A 27,668-nucleotide genomic window follows, 5' to 3' on the forward strand; every position below is an offset into this window, starting at 1 on the left:
TTGTAGTAATTTGTTAAGGTAGCCACAAAAATCTAATAATGTTTCACCTGGCTTTCTCAGTATATTCTGGAGTGCTAGGCCACACCTTAGGACAGGATCCGGGAGGAAGAAGAATGTGATTTATTAAATCACCACCAGATGGCAGTGCTGCTTAGGGGATACCAAGGAAACTCATTATCCTATTTAATATTCTCTCTTCAGATCTGTTCCTTTCATCCCTTCAGCTTACTGAACCAGAATCTTGGGCCTTGGGCATCTTCAGGTAGTTTCAAGTTATAGCTTTTCCTTAAATGGCTTTTTAACATCTCTCATTTTGGGGAACACTTCTTCTAGTTAAACCCTGTGTTAGTCAGCTTTCCATTACTTGAAAAAAAAAATACCTGAGATAATCAACTTATAAGGTGGAAAGCCAGACACAGTGATGCATGCCTGTAATACCAGCTACTTGAAATGCTGAAGCAAGAGAATCACAAGTTCAAGGCCAGCGTGGCCAACTTAGCAAGATTCTATCTCAAAATTTGAAAGGGGAGGGGTTCTGGGGATGTATCTCAGTGGTAGGAGTGCTTGCCTATCATTTGTGAGGGCATGGGTGCAATCCTCAGTAACACAAATGAAGGAAGAAAATTTTATTGTGCCTTGCAGTTTCAGAGATTTTAGAGCATGGTCCTTTCACCCCATTGCTTTGGGCTTGTGGCAGGGCAGAACATTATGGAGGGGAAGACATGCTGGATCAAAGCTGCTCACCTCATGATGATCAGAAAGCAAAGAGAGAGAGGGGAAGGGGTTAGGATATTGAGATCCTTTTCAAGTGCATGCTCTCAATAACCTAACTTCCTTCTACTAGGTTCTACTTCCTAAAGGTTTAAGCAATTCCCAATAGCACAATAAGTTGGTGACAAAGCCTTTAGCCTATGGGTTTTTAGGGAACATTTTAGATCCGAACCATAACCAATCCCTATTTATGTCATTGTAATTTAATGATTTTTCAATTTGGAAAGATTCTCCTCAAGCTGTATTTGAAAACTACAAAATTGTTAGGACTAGAGCTTTCATAATTCACAATACCTTTATCACATTTCCTGCTCACTTCTTACATAAAGCTTAACATTTGTGACTAGATTCTAAATGCATCAGGATGCAATAGGCCACCTATATCAGGCTTAAATTCCTCCTGGAGGCACAATATAGTAAAAACAAAGATGACTGCATTAAGTGACATTATTGGGTCAATGTCATCTTCTTGATTTACAGACAAATCTTCAGAGCAATCTATGTCTAGACACATCTACAAAATTGTTTTTATATTTCCTGAGTTTAAAGACACATTTTGGGCTAATTCTAGCTCACTCAAGTTAAATTTTTTATAGTTTAAATAAATACAAAGTGTAGCTTGTAGAGGCTCTACTCTGTTTTTACTTTAACAGAATGAACTTTAGTTATTGTAGTGCTGGGGATCAAACAGAGACTTGAATATGCTAGGCAACATCCCCAGCCATATGATTTTAGAATAATAATTAAACGGGCTGGGGATGTGGCTCAAGCGGTAGCGCACTCGCCTGGCATGCGTGCTCAGCACCACATACCAACAAAAATGTTGTGTCTGCCGGGAACTAAAAAATAAATATTAAAAATTCTCTCTCACACTCTCTCTTTAAAAATAATAATTAAGCCTACCCAATGATAAAGAGCCCTTCTGGGATTTTTTTTTTTTGGGGGGGGGGGTAGCAGGGATTGCACTCAGGGCACTTGACCTCACTGGCCACATCCCCAGTCCCATTTTGTATTTTTTAGAGACAGGATCTCACTGAGTTGCTTAGCGCCTTGATTTTGCTGAGGCTGGCTTTGAACTCCTGGTCCTCCTGCCTCAGCCTCCCAAGCCGCTGGGATTACAAGCATGCACCACCATGCCTGGATACCCCTCCTGGGATTCTGTGGCTATTGTATATTGTTTTAGAAATATATTCTCACTATATTTTATATTGTAACTATTACATCTTATGTCTATTTTGTACTCATAATTTATTCAGATTTCTACCTATTTCTTGGCTTTTAAAATGACATTATTGACCTAAATTCATACTTATTTATAGGATGATTAGAGTACATTGGATTAGTGGGTTACCCATGATAAAGGAATCAAGTGAGATCATAGGTATAAAAATGCTTTGAGGGCTGAGGATGTGGCTCAGTGGTAGAGTGCCTCCCTAGCACATGTGAGGCACTGGGTTTGATCCTCAGCACCACATAAAAATGAATAAACAAAATAAAGATTTTAAAAAATGCTTTGAAAACAGCAAAAAAAAAGACTACACATCCTTAAAATTACATTATAATTACTGTTATTCTTTGTTGTTACTTTGTCTTTTTTTTATTGGAACTGGGGATAGAACCCAAGGCTTCGTGTATGCAAGGCAATTGCTTTACCACTGAGGCACATCCCAATCCGTTACTGCTATTCCTTTTTGTTGTTTTTGAAAGGCATAGGCAGAAGTTTATATAGGAATGTAGATATGTATTCAAGAGAGAATGGAGGTAATCTCAAGAGGGAGAGACAGCCTCATAACTCTTTAAAGAGATATTGTAAGAGTAATCCAAAGGACAGTTAATGATTACATTTTGATCACTGTGTCACATAAGAGGAGTAGAATTTGGAGAATAGGAGAATCTTTCCAGAGTTTCCTTGATGTATGTAATTGCTTAACTCAGTGTTTCTCAAATTTTAATGTTCATAGGAATCACCTGGGGTACTTGTTATCAACTTGTTAACAGGCAGCTTCTGGTTCAGTAGGCCTGAGGTAGGCCCAGGGTTTTGCATTTCTGACAAGCACCCAGATAATACTGATGCTGTGGGTGTGTGGATCACACTGTAAGTGGAAGAAGTCATTTTGACTCTGCCTTTTCAACCCAATCACTAATCCTATTATTAAGAGGAAATGCATGGTTTCAAGGAAACTTATTCAATATGTATATTCATTACCCCAATTCCACAAATACAGAACTGGCAGTGAAATTCTGGTTTGGAAGATGAGCTTGAAAATCATCCAGGTGGGCCACATATAAATGGTTCCTCTGACTGGTGTTCTGGTTCAGTGGTAGAGCACTTGCCTCACACCTGTAAGGCACTGGGTTTGATCCTCAGCGCCACATAAAAATAAATAACAAAATAAATGGTTCCTAACAAAGAAGTTCTTTTTTTTTTTTTTGCAGTATTCATAAGGTAGAAAATTTTGGTTCCTTTTAATAAAATTAGATGTAACATATTTCCACATTTACTAGCAGGAAATTTTCCTTTACTAATCTAATTTTTTTCTGTTATAATTAACCTCTTGTTATTTCAGGTTGTTTGATAGAGCAATTAACAATATAATAATTTCCAGATATTGTTAGAGCCCCAAACACTTCATCTAAAAGTTCTTAGAATTCTAGTAATTTGATATATAAAATGAATTTCCCTATATCCTGGCTAAGTAGTTTTTTTTATTTTTGTGGTACTGGAGTTTGAACCCAGGGGCACTTAACCATTGAGCCACATCCCCAGCCTTTTTATTTTTTGTTTGAGACAGGGTCTCACTAAGTTGCTTAGCACCTTGTTAAATTGCTAAGCCTGGCCTCAAACTTGTGATTCTCCTGTCTTAGCCTCCCCAGTCTGTGCCACTGCACCCAGCAGTAAATATTTGACACATATAATAGACATAATTCAAATCCTTCTATAATTTATATACTTTGAATTTCAGCCCCATCCCTTCCATGAATAAAACAAGAATGACAGTGTCATCATTTTGTCTTGATGGCAATGGTATTATTGTTTTTCCCCCCTAAGTTTTAAATTTTTTTCCATAGTTTTATTGATGCACTATTACATAATAGTGGGATTCATTTGTACATATATATATATATATATATATATATATATATATAGCAATATAATTTAGTCAATATTATTCCCCCATATTTCCCCTTTCTTCTCTCCTCCCTCAGTATTTCTTTTTAATATCAACCACAATCCCAATTCTTAGATCAGTTCAGGCTGGAGACATCATTTTGTTCAAGAAAGCAGTCATAACTGTTTTATTTTTATTTTTTTGTACTGACGATGGAAATCTGGGGCACTTTACCACTGAGCTACATCCCTAGCCCTTTTTATTTTTATTGTGAGACAAGGTCTCACTAAGTTACTGATGTTGCCCTTGAACTTGCAACCCTCCTGCCTTGGCTTCCCAAGTCTCTGGAATTACAGGTGTGCACCATCACACCTGGCTGCAATCATACTTTTACTATATTAATAGATATGTCCTTTGGAAATCCCCACTAATTCCCTATCTGCAGATTTAAGTTATGAAAGGCAAAGCTGATATTCCTGCATCTTATAGTCACAAGTAAGGGCAACTTCATGGGCAAGTAACCAGTGCCCTCACACAGGGCCTCAGACTCAGAAGTTCTCTGTGCTTGGTCAAATGCTCTTCCATCTCTATCTTGAAAATATGAATGATTTTGAAACAAGTGTCACCATATTTACATCTTACACTGGGTCCTGCAATCTATATTCAGCCTATCCTGAATGCACAGAAGATCCAGTTCATCTAGTTTCCTAAAACATGCATATAAAATTTAGTCTCTATTCCAGCATGATTGTTCATCCTTGCAAAAAACAAACCAGTTCAAGTAATTATTTACCTTTCCTGACACCCTATTCATGGCCTTGTGCCCCTCATGTCACACTCTGTAGTTTCAAGGAATCCTAGAATGCCATCAATCAGCATTCTGCCCAGTGATCTTAGTTTTTGTATGCTAATTATATTATATATGTTGTGTTGTGCTATGTTAAATATTCGTTTATGATTTGTTTTCCCTGCCATGGAAAAATCAGTAATAATGGGAAGTGAATTATACTTCCACCCAGTCAAAGGGAATGTGTCCCTGTGCCTGCTGAGATTATTTGAATACAACCTCTCTTCTCTCTGATGTGCAGGGTGGAGAGAGAAGAAGGCAACTGTGAGGTTAAAAGGGAAGTGGAGAGGTAGCTGAAACAACCAGAGAAGTGAAGATTACCCAAGACTAGGAAAAGAAATAGAAGTCTGCAGTTTCCTTTAGTGGTTGGCACCCATGACCCACACCGTGCCCAGGAATGTGACAGACTTAAGGGAAAAAAAAAAAAAAGACTGTGCGCAATTTCAGTGCCAAGCATTACCCAGAAGTAAGAAGGCCCTTAGACGTCAGGGATTCAGTTTGGACACACAAGTGGCAATCATTTGGAACAAAGATTGGAGAAATTTTTTTCTTTATGTAAGAATATTAGAGGCTAGTAGGAAAGGGGAGAGAAACTGATAATGATAGATATTAAAAATTTCCCCCAGTCTAACCAAACAGGGACTTACAATCAGACTATTGGATTTAAATAAAATTCAGAAATGTGATAGTTCTTACATGTCCCATGGCAATTTTTTTTTTCCTGCTGCAATGTAGTATTTAACCCAAAAGCCCCCAGCTAATAGCACACAATTTCAAAAACAAATGCTTTTGGATTTCGTCACTAACAAAAGTTCCATCCAAAAAATGCCCACCTCTCTTTATACCAAAGAGTCATTTATGTTACTGAGAGGGCAGGTGAGGACCCATTGAGGTAGACATCTGGCTATCCCAGTCAATAAAAATTCTGCCCTTTAGGACATTTTCCTCAGCAACCCCCCTCACTGCCCCAGGAGTTTAAGGATAAGGAGAAAACTTGAGAAGGAAGACAAAGCCTTCCTGGAGAAAAAAAAAATCAGAAAAAGGCAACCTCAAGGGCATGTGACTATAAACTATAATTTATAAACTATAAACTGTTCTTCTATGGTCTCTCTTGTTGTAGGAGTTTGGAGCATTTTTCTGTTAAAAATTTTCTGTCTACAAGACTATCTAATTCCAGAGACATCCTATGTTGAGTGTTGTTTTCAATAGACATTGCCTGAAACACACAGCCATTGGAATCTACACACCTGTCTTAAGATGGCTGACAAAAGCTGCTCTATGAAGCTGCTTTGCTCCACCTGGGGAATAATTTCCACAAGCATCATTGCTCTGCTACCTCATCAAGCCTCCTTTCCACTAAGTAAATACACAAATCCAAACTGGGATTCTCCTAGCTCTTACAATCTGACTTAGAGGGAAAGCTGGCATTTGGAGTCTTATGCCCTAAAGGGGAATATGACACAAACTTAACTTTCCTGCTGTTGTTATTTTTACATTTTTGTTGTTTTTAATGTTTTGCTTTTTGTTTTATTAGTTTTTTTTCTTTTACTAAACCCTATTGATTGTGTTTCTGTTGTTAGAGGTTCTTAAAAGGAGTACCATTCAATCTAAACAGAAACTGGTTTGGAGAAACTAACTGAGCAAGGATCAAGCATATATCAGAGCCTTCCTGGTTTCCAGAATTTCAGTGACTGGTGTTTCAAGCCTTCCCCTTGATAATACAGGTGTTCCTTCCAGATATCTAATCCCCTAATGGTGGGACCTGGTTCCTTAAGCTTCTTCAGGCAGTCCCCTTCACTCTTCCAGTTGCCTGAAGAACATTATTCAAATGGTCCTGGTCTTATGGTCATGACCAATCCATGCATGTCCTTATGCCTGGAGAATAGTCAGACTCTTACCCTACACATATCTTGGGCAACATTATACAGTTGGATTTGAGGTTATAAGACTTTCAGTCACTCAGCCACTATTAGCTGTGCATTGTCTTTCTCCACAGTTCTGTTGCCCAAGGCATTTCTAATACGAGCCCAGAAGAGTGGCCTCTCATGAACATTGTCTGGCCAAGTAATAAACGTCTGTCTGTTCACAAGTTTCCTGAGTCGGTGGTAGCTGGATAACTTATAGTTTGGGATCTCTTCCAAGAAGATCAAGATAATAACATCCTCATGCTCATAGAACATCTTGATACTGGCCAGTTGTACTTCAAGCCGACACCATTCACTGTGGAGGTAGTGGTTACTGACCACACACAAAGTCTTCCGGCTGGTATCAATGGCATTCTGGATGTTTTCAAAGATGTCCATACCTGGTTCAAAGTCCCGGTGGTGAAGACAGAGCTTAAATTTGGGCTGGCCACCATCTTCTAGGGCTGGAACAAGCTCTTCATATACCCACTGTTCATCAGTGGCAGTGAAAGAGACAAAGGCATCATAGATGAATTCCTTCTCTGTCCTGTGCCATTTAGCTAGGTACCAGGCTCGAAATATGTAGAGCCCATACCATAGAGATGAAATAATCTTGGCACTGAACCAAGAGAAGACCATGGTTGTGAGGACCAGGCTGAAGGAAGAGAAGAAGTAGATCTTTCCAAGGTCAAAATTACACATGGCATCATCAAAATCTATCAACAAACTCTGGGTATCTGGCTGATGACAGGGGTAGCTCCTGAGATAGGGGATATGGACAACTGCTGTGTTTATTGACCAGTTTTTGAACCACATATTGTCACAGTTGCACTGAAGTTTGTTCCCATAGAGATCAAAGTACATCAAAGACTTCAGATTCTCCAAATGACTTTGATTAATGACTTTCAGATTGTTGAATCTTAAAGAGAAGACCTGAAGGCTTTCTAAGCCAGAGAACATGCCAGGAGTCAGTGACTCCATGTTGTTGTTTTCAAGGCGCAGCATCTTTAGTCTTTTGAGTTTTTGGAATAAGGAAGTATTTAAATAGAGACTTCGGTCCCCAGCTTTTGTTCCGGAGATATCCAATTTTGTGAGATTAACCAGGGGGTCAAATTGGAGGTGATCCAGGAATATCATGGAATTTTTTCCTAGGAATAGTTCCTGCAAGCAATTCAGCCCTTGGAAGAAGTTGGTTGGAACAACCTGAATCCCATGATTTTGTCCTTCAAGGTTGAGTTGTTTCAAAGACTTGAGGTTCTTGAATGGAGGAAATTGCAAGGTCCTAGTGGTTTCATACGTAATCCTATTATAACTGAGATTCAACACTTCTAAATTTTCAAGGCCCAAGAAAAGTTTTAAATGAAAACCTGACAAGCTATTGTATGCCAGATCAAGATAATATAGGTGAGTGAGACCAAAAAATGCATTCTCCTCTATAACTTCTAGGCGGTTCCTGGAGAGAATCAGAACTTTGAGCTTTTTCAGAAATTGAAAGGTTCTCTTCTTCAGAGTATGAATATTGTTGAGTCTAAGATCTAAGCTCTCTAAATTTGTCAAGTGAACAAAGGATGAACTGTCAATCATTACTATCCAGCACTCAGCTAAGTTGAGCTCCTTCAACAAATCTAGCCCATGGAAGGCCATATGATTGAGTTCTGTGATGGGGTTTTTAGAGAGAAACAGAGATTGTAGGCCTTTCAGGGGTGAAAATGCAAAATCCGGAAAGCTTTTAAACTTGTTATGGCTCAGGTATAGGGCTGTCAAGTTCTGGAGGGAACTCCAAGTCTTGTTGCTGACGAAGGAAAGCTGGCACTTGTTTAAATGCAGACTTTGGAGGCTGGGCATAGCAACAAATTCATTGTCATTGAGATGAACCAGATCACTGTTTTGGCTCAGGTCAAGGGACAAAAGCCTGGTGCAATTGGCAAGATGCTTTATGTCCCCTGCATCCATGGCATTTTTCTGAAAAACTAATGCTTCTAGTGTGGGTAAGTTTTTCAGGAGGCAACATACTGTATTCAAGTTTAAGTGACCACCTCTAAGGTCCAGCTTAGTGATGTCCATTTCTCTTAGATTCTGCAGGTACTTGGCTAGAAGCATCTCCAGTTTCACCAGTGTTCCACTCAGATTCAAGCTCCTCAGTTGGGGTAGAGTTTCCAGATCCACATTCTGGATGACTTGGTGTCTATTCTGAGAGACATCCAGAGTGGTCAGATTAGGCAGTGACAAAGCAGAGAAATTTAATTCCTTTAGTTTGTTTCCCTGAAGGCTGAGATGGGTCAGGGAGACCAATGACCTTGGGTTATGGTCCAAGGATATGATATTGTTATTAGTAAGGTCAAGGTATTCCAGGCATGGAAGATGCTGGACTGCTTCAAGAATATTGGAAAAATTGGTGATATGGTTTCGAGACAGGCTTAAATGTTTCAATTTGACAAGAGGTACAAAGGCAGTTTTGTGAATATAAGTAATAAAATTATGGCTCAGGAGCAAAGTCTCCAAGTTGGACAGGCCCTCAAAGGAGTTGTTCACACTTTCAATCTTATTTTCTACTAAATTCAGAAAGGTCAGGTTTCCAAGTTCCTTAAAGGCACCCTTATCAATCTTCCAAATTAAATTCCATTCCAGGCGCAAGTCCACCAGGGCAGACAAATTAGCAAAGCTATGGGGAGGAAGGACCTGAATTTGGTTTTGTGTCAGATTGAGGTGAGTAGTGTATCTAGGGATGTCACCAATGGCATCTGTCAAGTTGGTGATCTCCTTCCGAATGCAGAACACGTGGCGAATGTTTAATTCATACTGTGTGCATTTGCGGAACCCATATGACTCTACCAAAGACAGTAGACAAAGCCCAATGAAAATGAGCCTAAGCTGTTGAGAATGGAGGAGGCTCTCTGAGCTCATTCTGTTGGCCCCAGGCCTCAGAGTTACAATAGGAAAAAATATCCCTTCACATTTGTGCTGCTGGTTTTTGAAGGAATGGTCTTTCCATTTTGACTTTGCTGCAAAAAAGGGGTAAAAAAGGGAGAGAAAGATATTTTAGTTTAAATTTCTATCTCCTAATAAATATTTCATAGTTGCTTCAAGGAATCTAAAAAGCTCTGTCCCAAAATGAACTTCAAAAACCATTTCCCAAGCATTCTTTGTGTATCAGTAAAGACTACTGTTCTCCTACAGTCAAAATTGTCAGCACGTGGAGGCAAAGAAGCAATTGCATATTTAATTTAATTTAGGCAATTTAAGAATTTCCATGGGGCCGGGGTTGTGGCTCAGTGGTAGAATTCTTGCCTAGCATGCGCGAGGCACTAGGTTCGATCCCCAGCACCACATAAAAATAAAAATAAATAAAATAAAGGTATTGTATCTGTCTACAACTAAAACATTTAAAAAAAAGAATTTCCTGAACCCTCCTTGCATTCCTGCACAATAAAATATCTCTATTGTTGTTTGGGTTGATACCTGAAATTGTACCACTGGAGATGTATTGGAGATGGAGGATCTCTGAAGGAGATGGAGGAGTCTGTGGATCTCAGTCAAGTTAGAAATTAAACATCCATTATAGGGACAAAAAAATGATGTATAGGTCACTTCTTACCTTAACATGAACAAATATAGGAGTCCTTGATTTAAAGGACTGATTTATTACAATTTGCATTTACAGTTCTCAGGCAATTATACCTGCTATTGGTACAGTATGTGACATTGATAGTAAACAAAAAAATATTACAATACTTAGTTTGGTCACTCTACATTCTGATGTGTGATGCCCAAGGTTTCTCCAGCCTTTCAACCTGTTCCCAGTCACTTGTGATGTAGTGAAAATAGCATCAGCTCATGCAGACCTAGGCTCCAATCCTATGTCCTTTCACAAATTATTGAACCTCTCCACCCATGTTTCCTTATCCATACAATGAGATGATAACACCTACTCCCTCATAATGTTGTGATGATTTAACAAGACAAAATATGTAGTTTGTGTCTAGTACACTCCAAAGCTCACTAAAAGGTTATTCTTGCTGGTCATGATGGCTCACACCTTAATCCCAGCAACTCAGGAGGCTGAAGCAGGAGGATTCCGAGTTCAAAGCCAACCTCAGCAACTCAGCAAAGCCCTGTCTCAAAATAAAACAAAAACAGGGCTGGGAATGTAGCTCAAAAGATAGAGCTCCTCTGGGTTTAATCCTTAGTCCCACAAAAATGGTATTCTTTTCTCATTAACACAAGACAGACACAAGCACACCATCTTTTGTGGATTCTAGCCCTTGCCTCAAGAGCACCAGCAACTCCAAAGAAAGGAGAGGAATTGTTTTCCATTCACCTGTAATTTTATATGCACACAAAAATATGTAATATATTTTCTAACATTGATTGTAATTCTAGGAATCACAAAAAAATATCCATTACACACAGACACACACACAAATATATATATATATATATATATATATATATATATATATATATATATATATAAAATAATTTATGAACCCCTTTGTTGACCATAAATAGAATAGTATATACATGTGTGTATATATACATTTACACACACACACACACATATATATATGCATATATATGCATATATATATATATATATATATATAGAGAGAGAGAGAGAGAGAGAGAGAGAGAGAGAGAGAGAGTCTAATAGAGAGACAGACAACTGTGTGTATAACAGAGTTAGAAAGAGAGAGAGAGAGTTGTAATCTGGTTTCCCCACAAAAAAAAAAAATGGGAATTTCTTGGATTGGTTCATTTATGATCACAGCAGTGTTTCTTTGAATGGAATGACAAAATGTGACTTTTAAAAGTTTTTATAAGTAAACTACTTCCTGAAATCTGTAATATTAAAACTCACAAGAGTAGTCCACAAGAGAAGCAATATCAATAACTTGGTATTATACACTTTTATAATATTGGCAATTCTAATAGTATTGAAATGATAAAATTGTCTTTTTCGTCTTTTTTTAATTCATTTTTTAGCCAACACATAAAACATAAAAGTATACACATCCATGTATACATATACTAAACATTGTAGTATCATGTTATAGGCACTCAGATTCCTGGAAATAAACATTACAGTGCCATGAGGATTTGACGTATGCATATTGTGTAATATTTAGTTGTATTGGATACAATGTTTATTTATGTATTTTTATGTGGTGCTGAGGATCAAACCCAGGGCCTCGCACGTGCTAAGGGAGCGCTCTACTGTTGAGCCACAACCACAGCCCTCCCCTCAAATTTTTATCAGTTCCTATGGTAAAAGCTTTCAAGCTCCTTTTTTTCTAGCCTTTTAAAATGTATGGTACATTATTATTATCTATGGTTTCCTACTATGCAATGGCATACCTCAACACCTTACTCCTGACTGTAACTAAGTACCCATTAATGAACCTTCCCCATCCCTCCCCTCTCCTGCTCTCCTCAGCTTCCAGTAACCACCGTTCTACTTTCAACTTCTATGAGATCAACTTTTTTCCATTCCTCATGTGAGTGAGATCATGCAGTACTTATATACCTGTGCTTGACTTATTTCACTTAACAGTGATAACTGTTTCTATCCATGTTGCTGTTAATAACAGGATTTCATTCTTTTTATGATTAAATATTATTCCATTGTATATATGCACCACATTTTCTTTATCCATTTGCTGGCTGATGGACAGTTAGCTGGTTTCCTTTTCTTGGCATTGTGAATAATATTGCAGTGAGCATAGGGCTACAGAGATTTTATTGACATACTGGTTTCCTTTCCTTTGGATATATTCACAGTAGTGGAAATGCTCGATCCAGAACAGTGGTAGTTCATTTTTTTAATATTTTATATTTTAAGTTGTGGTTGGACACAGTACCTTCATTTATTAATTTATTAATTTATATGGTGCTGAGATTGAACCCAGGGCCTTGCACATGCTAGACAAGCGGTCTACCGCTGAACCACAATCCCAGCCCTCAATTTTTAATTTTTAATTTTAGGAACTTCCATATTGTTTTCCAGAATAGCTGTATCTTTGTCAGTGCTTATTACATTAGCCCTTTTGATAGCAGCCAAACTACTCTGATTTCATCTCACTCTAGTTAGAATGGAAATAGTAGTAACAATAAATGTTGGCAAGGATGTTGGGAAAAAAGGTACACTAATACATTGATGGTGGGACTGCAAATTGGTGCAACCATTATGGAAGGCAGTATGGAGATTCCTCAGAAAACTTAAAACGGAATCTCAATTTGACCCAGCTATCCCACTGCTCCGTTAATACTCAAAGGACTTAAAATCAGCATACTACAGTGACTCAGCCACATCAATGTTTATAGCAGCTCAATTCACAATAGCCAAACTATGAAACCAACCTAGATACCCTTCCACAGATGAACAGATAAAGAAAATATGGTATATATACACAATGGAATATTACTCAGCCTTAAAGAAGAATGAAATTATGCCTTTTGCCAGTAAATGGATGGAGCTAGAGAATATCATGCTAAGTGAAATAAGCCAATCCCCCAAAACCAAAGGCCAAATGTTTTCTCTGATGCCTGGATGCTAATTCCCAATAAGAAGGAGGGGCTAGGGAAGAATAGAGATACTTTGGACTAGGCAGAGGGGAGTAAAGGGAGAAAAGGGATATGGGGGTAAGAATGATAGTAGAATGAATTGAACATTGTCTTTCTTTTTAGAGAGAGAGAGAGAGAGAATGAATCTTTTTTTTTCTTGTAGATGGATACAACACAATGCCTTTATTTTTATGTGGTGCTGAGAATCGAACCCGGATCCCACCCGTGCTAGGTGAGCACTCTACCGCTGAGCCACAATTCCAGCCCCTCAAACATTGTCTTTTATTAATATTACTTAAATATATCATTTCCCCCTTCTTCTTCTCCCTTTTCTTTTCAGTTCTCCCTCCCTCTTCTACAATGTAACTGGAAAACATGAGTTTTCCAAAATTTGGTCTATCAAACTTTTTTCCAGATGTTTTTCTTCTGCCTTTCCTTCCCCTCCTTTCCTTTCCATTTTCTTTCCTTGAAGAACTAAGCACTATTTTGAACTTTGAGAGAAAATAAAATGGGGAAGGGGGACTGGGGCTGTGGCTCAGTGGTAGAGTGCTTCTCTAGCACATGTGAGGCAGTGGTTTCCACCCTCAGCACTACATGTAAATAAATAAACAGTAAAGGTATTGTGTCCATCTACAACTAGAAAAATACATTAAAGTAAATAAATAAGTGGACTATGTTTATTTCAAAAAATGGGGAAGAGGATAAAATAACAATACAAAAAGAAAGGAGAAGGAAACATGATTGTGATCTGGTGATCCATGAAGACTAGGGAGAGGTAAACATTTTACCTATGCTGAACCAACGAAGGAATGGGGAAACAGGAAGAGAAAGGAGAAAATATAAGAAATATTGGGAGCAGAGGGAAAGGGGGAAACAGGGAGATAATATAATTAGAGATAAGACAGTCTACCCAGTAAGGTTCTGTGATATGATATCTGAATATTTGTGATTTTCAGAATCTTTCCATTTATTTGATGTCCTTTTGGATTTTTCTTTCAGTAACCTGCTTACTTATATCCATTCTCAATTTTTCTATTGAGTTTCTTTTCCTGATGACTTGCGGGCATTCTTGTATATTCTAGATATTAATCCCTTATTGGTTTTACTGATTTAAATATCTTCTGTCTCCTATCACTTAAAATTGTTTATCAACCCCTTCATTAATCAGAACATTTTAATTATAATATGGCAAAGCCATGTCTTTTTGGTCTTGATTATTCTGCTTTTCAATTCCTATCTAAAACATTTTGCTGACCAGGTGTAATTACTTTTGTAATCCCAGCTACTCAAGAGGCTAAAGCAGGAGGATTGTGAGTTCAAGGCCAGTCTCAGCAAGTTAGAGATCCTGTCTCAAAATAACAAGATCCTGTTAGGTTTTATCTGATAAAATAATTATATTATCTGTAAATATGTGGTTATTTTTCAAATTCTTATATTTTCTTTTTGTTTCTTTTATATTACAATATAATATAAATATATAGTCTTACAATACTGTCCACAACCTCTAATGCTATCAGTTATGATTTGGATGCGAGGTGTCCCCTGAAAGCTCCACAGAAGAAATGATTGGGTTATAAGAGTCTTAACCCAATCAATAAATTAATCCCCTGATAGAGATTAATTGAGTGGTAATTGAAGTGGTAGGGTGTTGGCTGGAAGAGGTGGGACTTTAGGACATAGCTTCAGAGTATATAATTTGTGTCATGAAAGTAGAAACTCTCTTTCTGCTTTGTGATCATGACATGAGCTGCTTTCCTCCACCGATTCCCTCTGCCATGATGTTCTGCCTTACTTTGAGCTCAAGGAATGGAGACTGCTGTCTGTGGATTGAGACCTCTGAAACTGTGAGCCCTCAAATAAACTTTTCCTCCTCTATAATTTTGCTCATGAGATTCTTTTAATCACAGCAGCAAAAAAAGTTGACTAAAACACTATCTTAAATCATGGTGGTGATAGAGGATATCTTTCTGTTAATGAGATGGCATCTATAGGTTTTACATTAGTTGTTGTTGGCTATAGATTTTGATATATGTCAAGTTAGGAAAATTACTTCCCACTCTTACTTTTTTGGGGGAGGGGGTTCTGGGTGTTGAACCCAGGGATTTTACCATGGAGTTGCATCCCCAATCCTTTTTATTTTTATTTTGAGATAGATAGGATCTTGACAAATTGCTGAAGCTGGACTTGAACTTGAGATCCTGCTGCCTCAGCCACCCAAAACAATGGGATTATAAGCATGCACCACCACACCTGACCCTACTCCTAATTTTTAAGGGAAGAATGTAGTTGACTTTTGCTAGAACAAAAATAAAGGCATGGAAATAGAACCATCAACCAAGAGAGTGTGTATAGAGGCAATAAACTTCAGAGATTAAATTTTGCACAAATGATAGACTGGCTATAAGTATGGAAAGAACTATAACAATATCAAGCACTTAATATGCACATTCAAAGACATGAATTGGGTATCAACCAATATGAAAAATTTTGGTATATATGTGTAATAAGAATTGTAATGCAAAAAAAAGTTCATGTATAAAGACATGAATTGGCGTGAACATACTTTATATACAAAGATATGAAAAATTGTGCTCTATATGTGTAATAAGAATTGTAATGCATTCCACTGTTGTGTATTTAAAAATAAAATCAATTAAAAAGTAATATGCACATTCATGAAAATTAATTTATTAATTCATTGCAAAACTCTGCAAGGGAAATAGACTTAACCCCACTTTACATATGAAGAACTAGAAACTCTAGGACAGGGCTTGCAATGCTAATATGTGGCAGATAAGTGACCCAAGGAAAGGTTTACATCATTTGAGAATCACATGCTCTTTGAGGAGACACCAAAATAAGTGTAGTATGATGTACTCTATCTCAATTATTGCTCTGAAGAATGTTCATTTCATTTTATAAATTCTTGAGTATTTCAGAAAATGTGGTGTCTTAAGGTTATAGCCACACTTTATACTCATGTCTATAACACATTAAATGAAAAAGCAATGCTCTAATGATAGTTTCAATTTCAATTTCAAGGCAGCCCACTGGTAATATGACTGAGATGAATACATTGATTCAGTGCTAGGTATGCAATGCTTTAAGGCATTTTGACCTATGAGGTCAAAAAGGCAAGGAGAAGTAAGTGGAAAAAAGGAGAAGAGACCTATTACACAAGTGAATACCAAAAAGAAAGAGAGGAAAAAAAAGGAAAAAGGAGAGGAGGAGGAGCGAAAGAGGTAGTAGTAGAAATAAATATGTCTTGCATAAGTGTGGGGTGGCTGGAGAAAACTGGGTGGAACAAGATGACATAGCCAAATTAGTGTATTCTCTGTTGTCAAAGATGGAAGAAGACAAAGAATATGAGCCCTAAAATATATGCCTGTTTTCAATGGGAAATTTCAAATAAAACAATAATCATCAAGTTGTCCTAAGTGTGTACATCCAAAGTCATCTATACATCCAAATGTCCTACCCCAACAAAGGCCAGAAAGGGGCAAGACTTGTTAGTAATGTTTCTACAGTGGCAGGGCTGGTGGAGGAGGTTTCTGTTACCTGAAGCTGCTGGTGATACTGTAGTCAAAGGAGCAACATCAGAGCCAACATTGGAGCAGGAAGCTGAAATTTGCAAGCCAGAGAAGGAGAGTTCTTAAAGGTAGCCAAAATGAAGGGCTTCTAAAATCAGATGTCAAACTGGCTTCAACATGCTAAGGGGATGAGATCAGAGAACAGTCAAGAGTAAACAGGGAGCAATCTGTGGGTTTTGCAGCTTAATTTTAAAGACCCGTCACAGTTGCTTGATATAAGGAATCTTTGAAAGGACCAGGACAGGGCAGAAAGCCAACTCCTTCCTGTTATGGTGTTAAAAATAAAGCAAGGATTGTGAAGAAATAAGAACTTTCTAAAGCAGAATTGGAGCCTGTATTCTTCTGGATACATTTTTATACTGTTAACTGTTTTGGTCTACCTACTTAATTTATATACCTTTCAGAGAAAATTTGCTTACAGTGACCATATTTTCTGAGGGAAAAATCAAGACACCCTAGTACATATTTGTCTTACATAGGGTTAAAATATTTTTAAATGGAACTAACTTTAAATATTTAGGATGTACTTTTTACAGTATGTATAAAATTTAGTCTAAAAGCATGGCATTTAACATGTGATTAAATGTGATATTTGTGGATATTTTAATTAAAATGCTGGCATCAGACTTTCAGTTTAAAATGTAATCCTTAATTTTTTAAAACTTTTTATAAGAAAATAAAATTCAGGCCGAATGCATGCCTATAATCCCAGCAGCTAGGGAGGCTGAGGCAGGAGGATCAAAACTACTCTAAGATTTCATCTCACTCCTGTCAGAATGGCAGCTATTATGAAGACAAACAACAGTAAGTGTTGGCGAGAATGAGGGGGAAAAGGCACACTCATACACTGCTGGTGGGACTGCAAATTGGTGCAGCCAATATGGAAAGCAGTATGGACATTTCTTGGAAAACTGGGAATGGATCCACCATTTGACCCAGCTATTCCTCTCCTCCATCTATACCCAAAAGACTTAAAAACAGCATACTACAGGGACACAGCCACATCAATGTTTATAGCAGCACAATTCACAATAGCTAAACTGTGGAACCAACCTAGATGCCCTTCAGTAGATGAGTGGATAAAAAATGTGGCATATATACACAATGGAATATTATTCAGCAATAAAAGAGAATAAAATCATGGCATTTGCAGGTAAATGGATGGCGTTGGAGAAGATAATGCTAAGTGAAGTTAGCTAATCCCCTCAAAAAACAAATGCCGAATGTTTTCTCTGACATAAGGAGGCTGACACATAGTGGGGTACGGAGGGGGAGCGTGGGAGGATTAGATGAATTCTAGATAAGGAAGAGGGGTGGGAGGAAAAGGGAGGGGGCAAAGGATTATCAAGGGCAGTGGAATATGATGGACATCATTATCCAAAGTACATGTATGAAGACATGAATTGATGCGAATATACTTTATATACAACCAGAGATATGAAAATTGTGCTTTATATGTGTAATAGGAATTTTAATGCATTCTGCTGTCATTTATTTTTAAAAATCAATAAAAATAAAATAAAGAAAATGAAGGAATAATTCTATTTTAACAATATCATTGCCACATGACTTCCCTACAATACTGATTATAATCATATTCTCAGTCAATTAACGTTGGCCAAAAGATTTAGAGAACTTCTTCCAAAAGAGAAGACTTCAGAATGCTTTTTTAAAATTAAAAAGACAGTATCAACTGGGTGTGGGTGGCACACTCTTGTACTCTCAGTGACTTTGGAGACTGAGGCAGGAGGGTCCCAAGTTGGAGGCTAGCATGGGCAACTTAGCATGTCCCTGTCTCAAAATTAAAAATAAATAAATAAAATAAATAGCACTGGGGTTATAACTCAGCAATAGAGCACTTACCTAGCATGCACAAAGTCCTAGGTTTAATCCTCAGTACTGCCAAAAAATTATAGTTCATTATAGTTCACAAACATTTATAATAAAACCTATTGCTGGGGCTGGGGTTGTAGCTTAGTGGTAGAACACTTGCTTTGCAACATGTGAGGCACTGGGTTCATTCCTCAGCACCACATATAAATAAATAAACAAAATAAAGGCATTGTGTCCATCTACAACTAAAAATATTTTTTAAAAAATTATTGCTAGTTTTTTACTCTCTTACTGATACAAATAACAAAACTTAGCTACCATTAAATTGTGTTTTTAATTCAGTGCTTCTATGTTTTGGATATGGTTTGTACACAAGAGATTCATGTGCTAAGAGCTTGGTCCCCATTGAAACCACCAGAATTATAAAAGCCAAATAAAACTTTTTTTTTTGTCTCTTACCCAGCCTCAAATATTTTGTTGTAGCAACAAAAAATGGAGGCAGACAAGTTGCAAAAGTAATGTTTAATAATTACAAAAAGAATTAGGAAGGAGCCTTGGATAGTTTTATACTGAAAGTAATGCATTATTATTAATAATTATATCTTTCCACTCTTACAAGTAATTGACTGAGTGGAAAAAAAAATATGGGCTTTTGAATCAGATTTGAACCCTTGCTCTTTGTAATTTGCGTGAGTCACTTAACCCTTCACAACCTTGCTTTTGGGAAATTTACAATTTTGTTGAGAGTTAATAATCCACACTTTACAAGATTATTTAAAGTATTAAATGGGATAACATTGCTGAAATTGTCTAGCACAGAACTTGGCATATAGTAGGTTCTCAATAAATGTCAGTTATTGTTAAACAGAAATCAAGGCTTTTATAATTTCCCATATACAAGAAGACCATAGAAGACAAGGCTAAGTTTTAAGTTTGCTTTGAAATGACAAAACACTGTGTTCATTGACAATATTGTCAGTTTTTCATGATCTGTGTAACCTAATGATAATTTCTAAGCCACATAAATGTAACAAGAAGAATATTATTTATCAGAGTTCAGGGAGAGTGTTCTCCCTACAGGAGAAATATAGCCAGAATGAGAGATCAGATTCAGGAGGGGTTACATGTATCCCAAAAACCTGAAGGCAAAGGACAAAGGTTTTTAGGTTTGTTGAGAAAGAAGCAGAGATAACAGCCTGGATTGAGGAGTAAAGCGTGCAAGAATGGGATAGGAAGAAACAAGATTGGAATCTGGTTGTGGAGACTTTAAGGAGATGAATAAGAGAAGAGGGATTTTATCAAGCTTTATTGGTTTTTTTTTTTTGGAGGGGGGGTGTTATTTTATTTGTTCTTTTGTTTGGTTGCAGTGCTGAGAAACAAACCCAGGACTTCACATAGGCTAGACAGGCACTCAACCGCTAAGCTACATTCTCAGCCCAATTTTACTATTTGACATACTGTGTAGATGCCTGTACTGCACCTTTAGGAAAATCTACAGGTGGGGAATGTAATTCAGTGGGAGAGCACACGCCTAGCGTGCACAAGGCTCTGCATCACACAAAGCAAGCAAGCAAGAAAGAAAGGAAGAAGGGGAAAGAAATCTACAGAAAAAAGGATCTCTTTTATGAAAGGCTGTCAATGTGGAATTTGTTCTTTGACTCTGCCAACATAGCCCACAAGTGGACCTAACTTTTAACAGTGATAGGGCAGTTAAGACTCCCTTGCTGAGGTTTCCAGAGGACTGTTTTCATTGTGTAGTCAAGGTCATAAAAACTCTGATTCAGTGTATGAACTCAAGGTTATAAACATTTGCTTGTGAGCATGGCTCCACTGATGCAATCTGTTGGCAGTGAACCTTCTTTGTGTGGCCTGGATATAAAAAAGGCCCAGGGAAAGGACTCAGAGGAGTGAAATGAAACTGGCTGGGGGCTGAAGCCGGAGCTGGGGGCTGGCTAAGGGCAATTGCTGCCTCTGAATAAAGCATATCTACTATCCCAACTGCATCTCACATCTTCTTCCACCTGCCAGGATCCTGAGTTTGTTTCTTGGGTCTGAGCCTCTCCCCAACAACATTCTACATAGCCTAGTACAAGTTGTTTCCCACTGCAACTCTCAGCAGATGGTATTTGCTATTTCCTGTAATCTAAGAAACTTAGAGCCTATGCATTCTCTAAACCCATCTAAAAAATCTCAGGGGAGTACCTGATCTTTTCAAACCACCCCTTTCCTGGAAAGTAAGAAAAAAAGGATGGGAAATTCTTGGGCAGATCTAACCTGAAGTAGGCTCATCTTATTTTAAAATGTTTTTAGTTGTAGATGGACACAACACCTTTATTTTATTTATTTTTTATGTGGTGCTGAGGATCAAACCCAGTCCCTCAAATGTGTTAGGCAAGCGTTCTACCACTGAGCTACAACCCCAGTCCAGTAGTCTCATCTTTGTTGTCAGCAAAACCTGGCTTCAAATTTCAGTTCTGCCATTTGCCAGATAAGCTCAAGTTTCCTCATCTGAAACCTGGAATTCAATTAATGGCCCAATTGTCAACAGAGTTACTCAGGTCAAAACCTTGTTACTTGGCTGGGGATGTGGCTCAAGCAGTAGCGCGCTCGCCTGGCATGCTTGCGGCCCGGGTTCGATCCTCAGCACCACATACAAACAAAGATGTTGTGTCCGCCGATAACTAAAAAAATTAATATTAAAATTCTCTCTCTCTCTCTCTCTCTCTCTCTCTCTCTCTCTCTCTCTCTCTCTCTCTCTCCCTCTCTCTCTCTCTCTCTCTCCCCCCCCACTCTCTCTTTAAAAAAAAAAAAAAACTTGTTACTGAGCATTGAACCACCAGCCTCTGGGTATGTTACCCACAACAGGACTTCCCTGGACTCCTGGAAAACTGAACTGAGGGAGCATGGAGCCAAGTGAAGTATGGCAGAAGAAGAGCTATTCTGTGTTGCTGAGAGAGCTGAAGAGATCCTCTTGACTATATTGGCAGGCTAGAGACATATCCAAATTCCTAGGTCTTTTTCAGCAAAACCAAGAGGTGAGCTGAAAGATACTGTAGTTCACTGAAGCAGAGTTTTACTTGTGCAATAGGATCTGATACTGATGGAAATTGGAAGAGATAGGGTGCGGTAAGGGTTGGGGAGCAGAAGTGCAAGTCATCAAAACCAGAAAGGCTTGACCTTCAATAAACGGCCATGCAACACAGTGGTTTACTTAGTTCAGAGTAGATGGGGCTTTTATCATCCTGGTGTTTCGAATCCAAGAAGCTACATTAGCTGTTTTATAAGTAGAAGAGTGAAGAGTGAAAGTAGAACTCAGGCAGAACATGGCATAGGCTGCTACTATCCTTAACTTTTGCAAATGAGGTTAGAAAAGGCAGCTTGAGAAAAATGGACCCTGCAATTTCACTAAGAGCGCCTAGATTGATTGCTACCCATTTGCTCCTTTCCTAATTGACACCAAGATTTCTGGCCCTGCAGATTAATCCATTCTGGGATCATTCGTTGATCCTTGCCCTCAATATCACCCACAGGCCTTTACTACTAGTCTAAACTTAAAATTAGTTAGAGAGCCAGGTACAGTGGCACATGCCTGTCATCCCAGAAACTCAGGAGGAGGATAGGGCAGTAGGATAACATGTTCAAGGCCAGCTTAGCAATTTAGCAAGGCTTTAAGGGGCTGGGGATGTAGTTCAGTAGTAAAATAACCCTTGGGTCAATCCCTAATACCAAAAAAAAATTTTTTCAAGAATCTCAGACCAGGGAGCAACTTCCAAAGGTCATCAGGATCTTGAAGTAGGCCTATGTCTAATACAAGGCAGAGGATTTCTAAGCCTATGTCTCAAGATCTCCAGGGAAGGAGAGTCCAGGACACTCCTTGTAGTTTATAGAAGTAGTTTTTTGGTAGTGCCACCTGATTCTGATCTTCCTGCCTTTAGTAAATCATTTGAACCTACCACCTTTTATTTGGCTTTTCTAGATGTAGAGAGAAACTGTAGCACACATTATCTAGGATAAACATTAAAATATAAAAATAGTGCCATTAATGCAACTGAGGTTCATAAAACATACTGGTAACAACAGGAAGAACATCTTAGGTTTGTTCTGAACAAAAAGAAGGAATGTAGAAATATACTGTCAGAAATTATTTTAAAAAATACAAAATTTGTAAGCTTATAATAGATTAATTCAAAACCAAATATAGATTATTTTGTTAATAAATTATTAATAAAGACTGTATAAAAGATAAGAAAAAAAAGAAGGAAGGTGACGTAAGAAGGATAACCATACATAATTTATCAACCAAATCAGGACACTTTTGAGAGTGAAAGGGGCACCAAAATAACAGGCACTAACAGAGCTGTACCAGGCTGCAAAATCTTGGACAACCTGGCAATAAGGCTAAATATAGCTTCTGAATTAAAACAACAAGAACAATGTTTTTAAGTTTAAGAGGATAGAACAATGGGGAAGAAGGAACTAAATGCCAAGATAGTTGAGGTATTAGTAAGTGAATATATAGCTGTTTGAAATCCATGCATTAATTTGTTAATTAATTCCATACACATTTGTTGAGTACCTACTTTGTTTCAGCTTTTGTTCTAGGTGATGTTCACATCAACAAGTTGTATAAGGATAGTCCTTGCCTTTGGTCAATAATTTGCACAGAGACAGATTTATATCCATAGATGAGTGTATGTTACATAGAAATAAATATCAAATATATAACTAAACAAAATGCTGTAGGAGTTGAAGTCTGCAAGTCCAAATCAATAACATTCTAAGATAGTAAAAAAAGGCTTCTTAGATATAATTTTGAAAAAAACTTTCTTAACCTTGAAGAAATTATAAAGAACTAAAGTTTTTAAAACATTTACTTATTTCACTTTTACAATTTTCTTTTTGTGTATTTATTATTATTATTATTATTATTATTATTATTATTATTATTATTATCATCAGCACTGGTAATGGAACTCAGAGCCTTGCGCAAGCTAGGCAAGGATTCTACCACTAAGCTCCACCCCAGCCCCAGCCCCAAGGAATCCTGTGTCCACCCCAGAATCTGCATTTTAAATAAATATCTGAGTGTACAAATAGGATAGTAAATTATGGCTCTAACCCAGTATTTCTTGTTGCAGAGGAGATATAACTATGGAGCCAAAGTGGTGGAGGGGGTCCATAGGCACCAGTTCTTGTGATCCTGCAGGAAATATTGCAAAGGAGTTGCACTGAGTGTAACAAGAGCTTATTAGCAAAGTGAGAAATGAGGGGGACATACAGTATAGGCACTGCATGGACTACCTCCAGAGGGAATGGAGGTTCTCACAGAGTCTACTTTTTGTTTGTTTGTTTGTTTGTTTGTTTTGCAGTTCTGGGGGGTTGATCCCAGGGGCATTCTATCACTGACCTGCATCCCAGCCCCTTTTTATATTTTTCATTTTGACACCTGGTCTCACTATGTTGCTGAGGCTGGCCTCAAACTTGTAATCTTCCGCCTCGGCCCCCCGAGTTGCTGGGATTACAGGTGTCTTTCAAAGTGCCCACCAGAGTCTGGGGTTTTTAAGGGTTTGAGTTTCCTTTGTTCTTGCTTAAGTTTCACATTCCCTCCTTAAGTGTTTTTTCATTGGGGTTTTTTGTTTGTTTGTTTTAACCTTTATATAACCCTCAGCAAATTTCTTGTGTGAGAGTCAGTGATGACCTAGTCACAGGGGGAAGGTCTTGATGACATGGTCAACAAGGTGTGGGTGTGTCATGATTTTGAAATAAGGAGTTTTAATTAACTGTGGGTGGGGAAGATTTGGCACACCAGTTACCACTTTCCAGATTTTTGTCTGTTTTGATAAGGTTCTCTGTGGTCCCCTATATTGTGAGGTCCTCTCTCTAAGTCACCATCCTTCATTTTCCTTCTCCCATCTACTTGCTCATGGCAGACCAGCTACCTAAAAGTTCTCAAATATTAGCATGACTCAAGATCACCTGGAAGACTTGTTACACTATGAATTGCTGGGTTCCACCACGAGAGTTTTAGATTCACTTGGTCTGGAGAGAGGCCCAGGAATTCATCAAGTTCCAAGGTGATGTTGATGCTACTGGTCCCAAGGACCATACTCTGAAGAATTAGCATGACCTATCTGAGTTCAGCCTTAATTTCTAATGATTTGGTCACCTCCTCCTCTTTGTCTTTGCACCAAAGCACTACTGAGGAAATTGGAATTAGCCCCAACCCTCAGTTATCAAATCAATCTCTACTCTTGTGTCAATACAGAAAACAATCAGCTCACAAACCTGTCAAGGTCACCACAGCTAAGCAGACACTCCCCCCACAGACATACCCTTTGCCCCTGTTCTCTGAGGGGCAGGATTGGCCCAGCAGTGAACAGCAATGTTTGACCTCAGGGTTTCACTAGGGCCTAATACAGAGTGCAGCAGCCAAATCAAAATAAGTTTCCCCACAGGTAGTAAGCTTAACTCTGAGAACAGAAGTCTATTCTGGTCACTTTTACAAGGGGTATCAGACCTGAGGGGAACTCCTGAATTTCTTCTCCAAGTTCTATGATCCCTGGGGTTTTACCAGCATCCTTCAAAGGCATTCCTGAAAAGGGCAGAGACTAAGGAATTATGGGAAGCCTAAAATGTGGGAAGGAATCCTGGGGAGGGTTTTTAAAAACAAAGCTTGTAATTCTTACCAAACTTCTGACTCACACTACCAAGGAGTATAATACCCTTTCAAATAACGATCCCCTCACCATCTGTGAAAAAGTTGTCTCAGTTGGAAGCTTGCTAGGACTTCAACCATGAATAGCTTATTTTTTTATAAATTATTCTAGGCTTTGTCTGTGGAACTGATAGGACTGGATGCTTCCATTTCTACCCTTGGAAGTTTCTTTTTATTTTGTTCTGCTTTGAGAGAAAGTCTCACTGTATTGTCCAGGATAGGGTCATAACTCCTGGACTCAGATGATCCTCCTGCTTCAGCCTTCCAAGTAGCTGGGAGATCAGGAAGTGCCATAGCACTCAACTGGAAGTTTCATGACAGTGCTATCATATGAACATTAGGGTGGGATGGGGAAGATGAGAAAAGGAAATAAGCCAGAGTCTGTGCTCTAGTTAGTCTAAGGGGCCTACAGGACTTGCTGCCCAGAAAAGTGCTTCAGAATTGCTTAGAACTTCACAACTTATAGTCCTGCCACATAACTCTCCACCGAGATTTACATAAGAGAACAGGAGACCAGAGAATTATCATAACTTTGCCTTTGCGCTCAGCTAGTAATTGGTATGTATGATTGAGATTTAAATTCAGGCCTTATGCCAGCCGTGGTGGTGCATGCCTATAATCCCAGAAACTTGGAAGGCTGAGGCAGGAGGATTGCAAATTTGAGGCCAACCTCAGCAATTTAGCAAGATCCTGTCTCAAAATTTAAAAAAAAAAAAATTAAAAAGGGCTGGGGATATGGCTCAGTGATAAAGCACCCTGGTACCCAAAAAAAAAAAAAAAAAATCCAGGCAGTATGACAGTATGATCTCAAATCTAGTGCTCTAAGCACCTCAGCAGAGCTGGTGCAAACACAGTTGTAGATGCCTGCACCCCAAAAGCACCCCATGGACCCTGTAATGTGGTCCAGAGTTCTGTCTTGAATTCTGCCCCTTCTTTCTAACTGCTTGTTCCCAGAACATCAGAGGTGTAGTGAAATCCTATCAAGAACCACTGCAGTGGTCAATATGAAAATTAACTCTAAACTTGGATATAGTGTTTTAGAGACTTTATTAGACTGAACATAGAGGTACATGTTTTGTTGTTGTTGTTTTTAGTACCAGGCATTAAACTCAGGGTCACTTAACCACTGAGCCACATCCCAGGCCATTTTTTTAATTAGTTACACATGACAATACAATGATCTTGACATATCATACATTTGAATCATATGGGATATAATTTCTAATTTTTCTGCATGTACAGGTTGCAGAATTACATTGGTCATGCAGTCACGTAGTGACAAAAATCTAAAGGCATTTCCTTCCTTTTCAGACCCTATGGGTTTTTCACAGTTTAGTTTTAGTTTTTATTTTGAGACAGGGTCTTGCTAAGTTGTTTAGGGCCTCATTAAGTTGCTGAGGCCGGCTCAGATTTACAAACCTCCTGCCTAGGCCCTCCAAGTTGTTGGGATTACTGTCATGTACCACCATGCCTGACTGTGGAGGTGCATTTTAAGCACTATAATAATTTGCATAGCAGATTCTGCTCAGTAGTTACTGAAGGACCTATCTGAGGATACATGTGGGGATTCCAAATTCTTAAGTGCTGCTTAAACTATTGGGTTTAGGTGAAAAGATAAAAGCAACAGGGGGCAGGAGCTTGTTGGGTAATATAAAAACAAATGCTAGTTCACCACCATGTAAAGCCACTGTCTATGGCTGAAGTTCTAAAATGAGTTACTTTGAGGAAATAAGTTTTTTTTCATAATCCCTCAGTTTTTAGCAGTGCTATCTACCTCTTGATACTATTCTGGGAAAACAAGGACGTCTTCCCAATCCCCCTTATGTTGCTGGCATGCAATCAAAAGTCAAGGAAAACCACATACCTGTGAGAAGCTCTTTGTACATATCCCCATTGTTCGTCATCCTGTAATCAGATTTTCTCTAAAATAAATGCTTACTCTCTTGGGACTCTTCAAGACCTCAAGATGATTGCTCTAAGCTCTTCAGACATGTGACCAAAATCCAAAGGCATTTCCTTCCTCTTCAGACCCCATGGGTTTTTCACAGGCACTGGGGGAAGTTGCTCAGAAATGCCAAAATCTTTCTTAGCATTGATTACAAAAGCAAACCGGAATTTCTGCTTATCACAAATTCCTCCAGGAGCTCTTGAGTTTGCTTGGTTGGCTCAAGCTTTGTGTCTGGAGCAATTCCACCCAGAAGACCTGGAATTGCATATGTGGATTGGTAGAGAGAAGTCTTTCTCCTCTTTCTTTCTTGGAACTTGTGTGCTTTCTTTCATCAAGATAGAAGAAATAAGACTGGGGATGTGGCTGAAGCGGTAACGCGCTCTCCTGGC

At 38.4% G+C, this 27,668-nt stretch overlaps 1 protein-coding gene across 2 annotated transcripts; it reads right to left on the bottom strand.

Annotated features, from left to right (window-relative positions):
- Positions 1-5,171: 5,171 nt before the first annotated feature.
- On the bottom strand, positions 5,172-27,302 carry LOC308639703 (toll-like receptor 13). 2 transcript variants are annotated; one of them, XM_081277964.1, is made up of 2 exons: positions 27,196-27,302; positions 5,172-9,634 (listed from the first exon to the last, which is right to left on the bottom strand). In XM_081277964.1, exons 1-2 carry the CDS (start codon positions 27,233-27,235, stop codon positions 6,684-6,686), a joined length of 2,991 nt encoding a protein of 996 aa, XP_081134090.1. In that variant the 5' UTR covers positions 27,236-27,302; the 3' UTR covers positions 5,172-6,683. The 2 variants fall into 2 exon arrangements, with proteins under 2 accessions (XP_081134090.1, XP_081134091.1); XM_081277965.1 differs by lacking the exon at positions 27,196-27,302 and adding an exon at positions 16,752-16,804.
- Between the last annotated feature and the right edge of the window lie 366 nt (positions 27,303-27,668).

This window comes from Spermophilus citellus, assembly GCF_964194105.1.
Source record: "Spermophilus citellus genome assembly, chromosome: X".
Classification (NCBI taxonomy): domain Eukaryota; kingdom Metazoa; phylum Chordata; class Mammalia; order Rodentia; family Sciuridae; genus Spermophilus; species Spermophilus citellus.

Bases quoted from the DNA above. Each gene is read 5' to 3' on its own strand.
- LOC308639703 (XM_081277964.1), bottom strand. From the start codon at position 27,235: ATGACGAACAATGGGGATATGTACAAAGAGCTTCTCACAG. The intron at 9,635-27,195 runs GTATGTGGTTTT...CCTTTTTTGCAG, and splicing joins GTACAAAGAGCTTCTCACAG to CAAAGTCAAAATGGAAAGAC.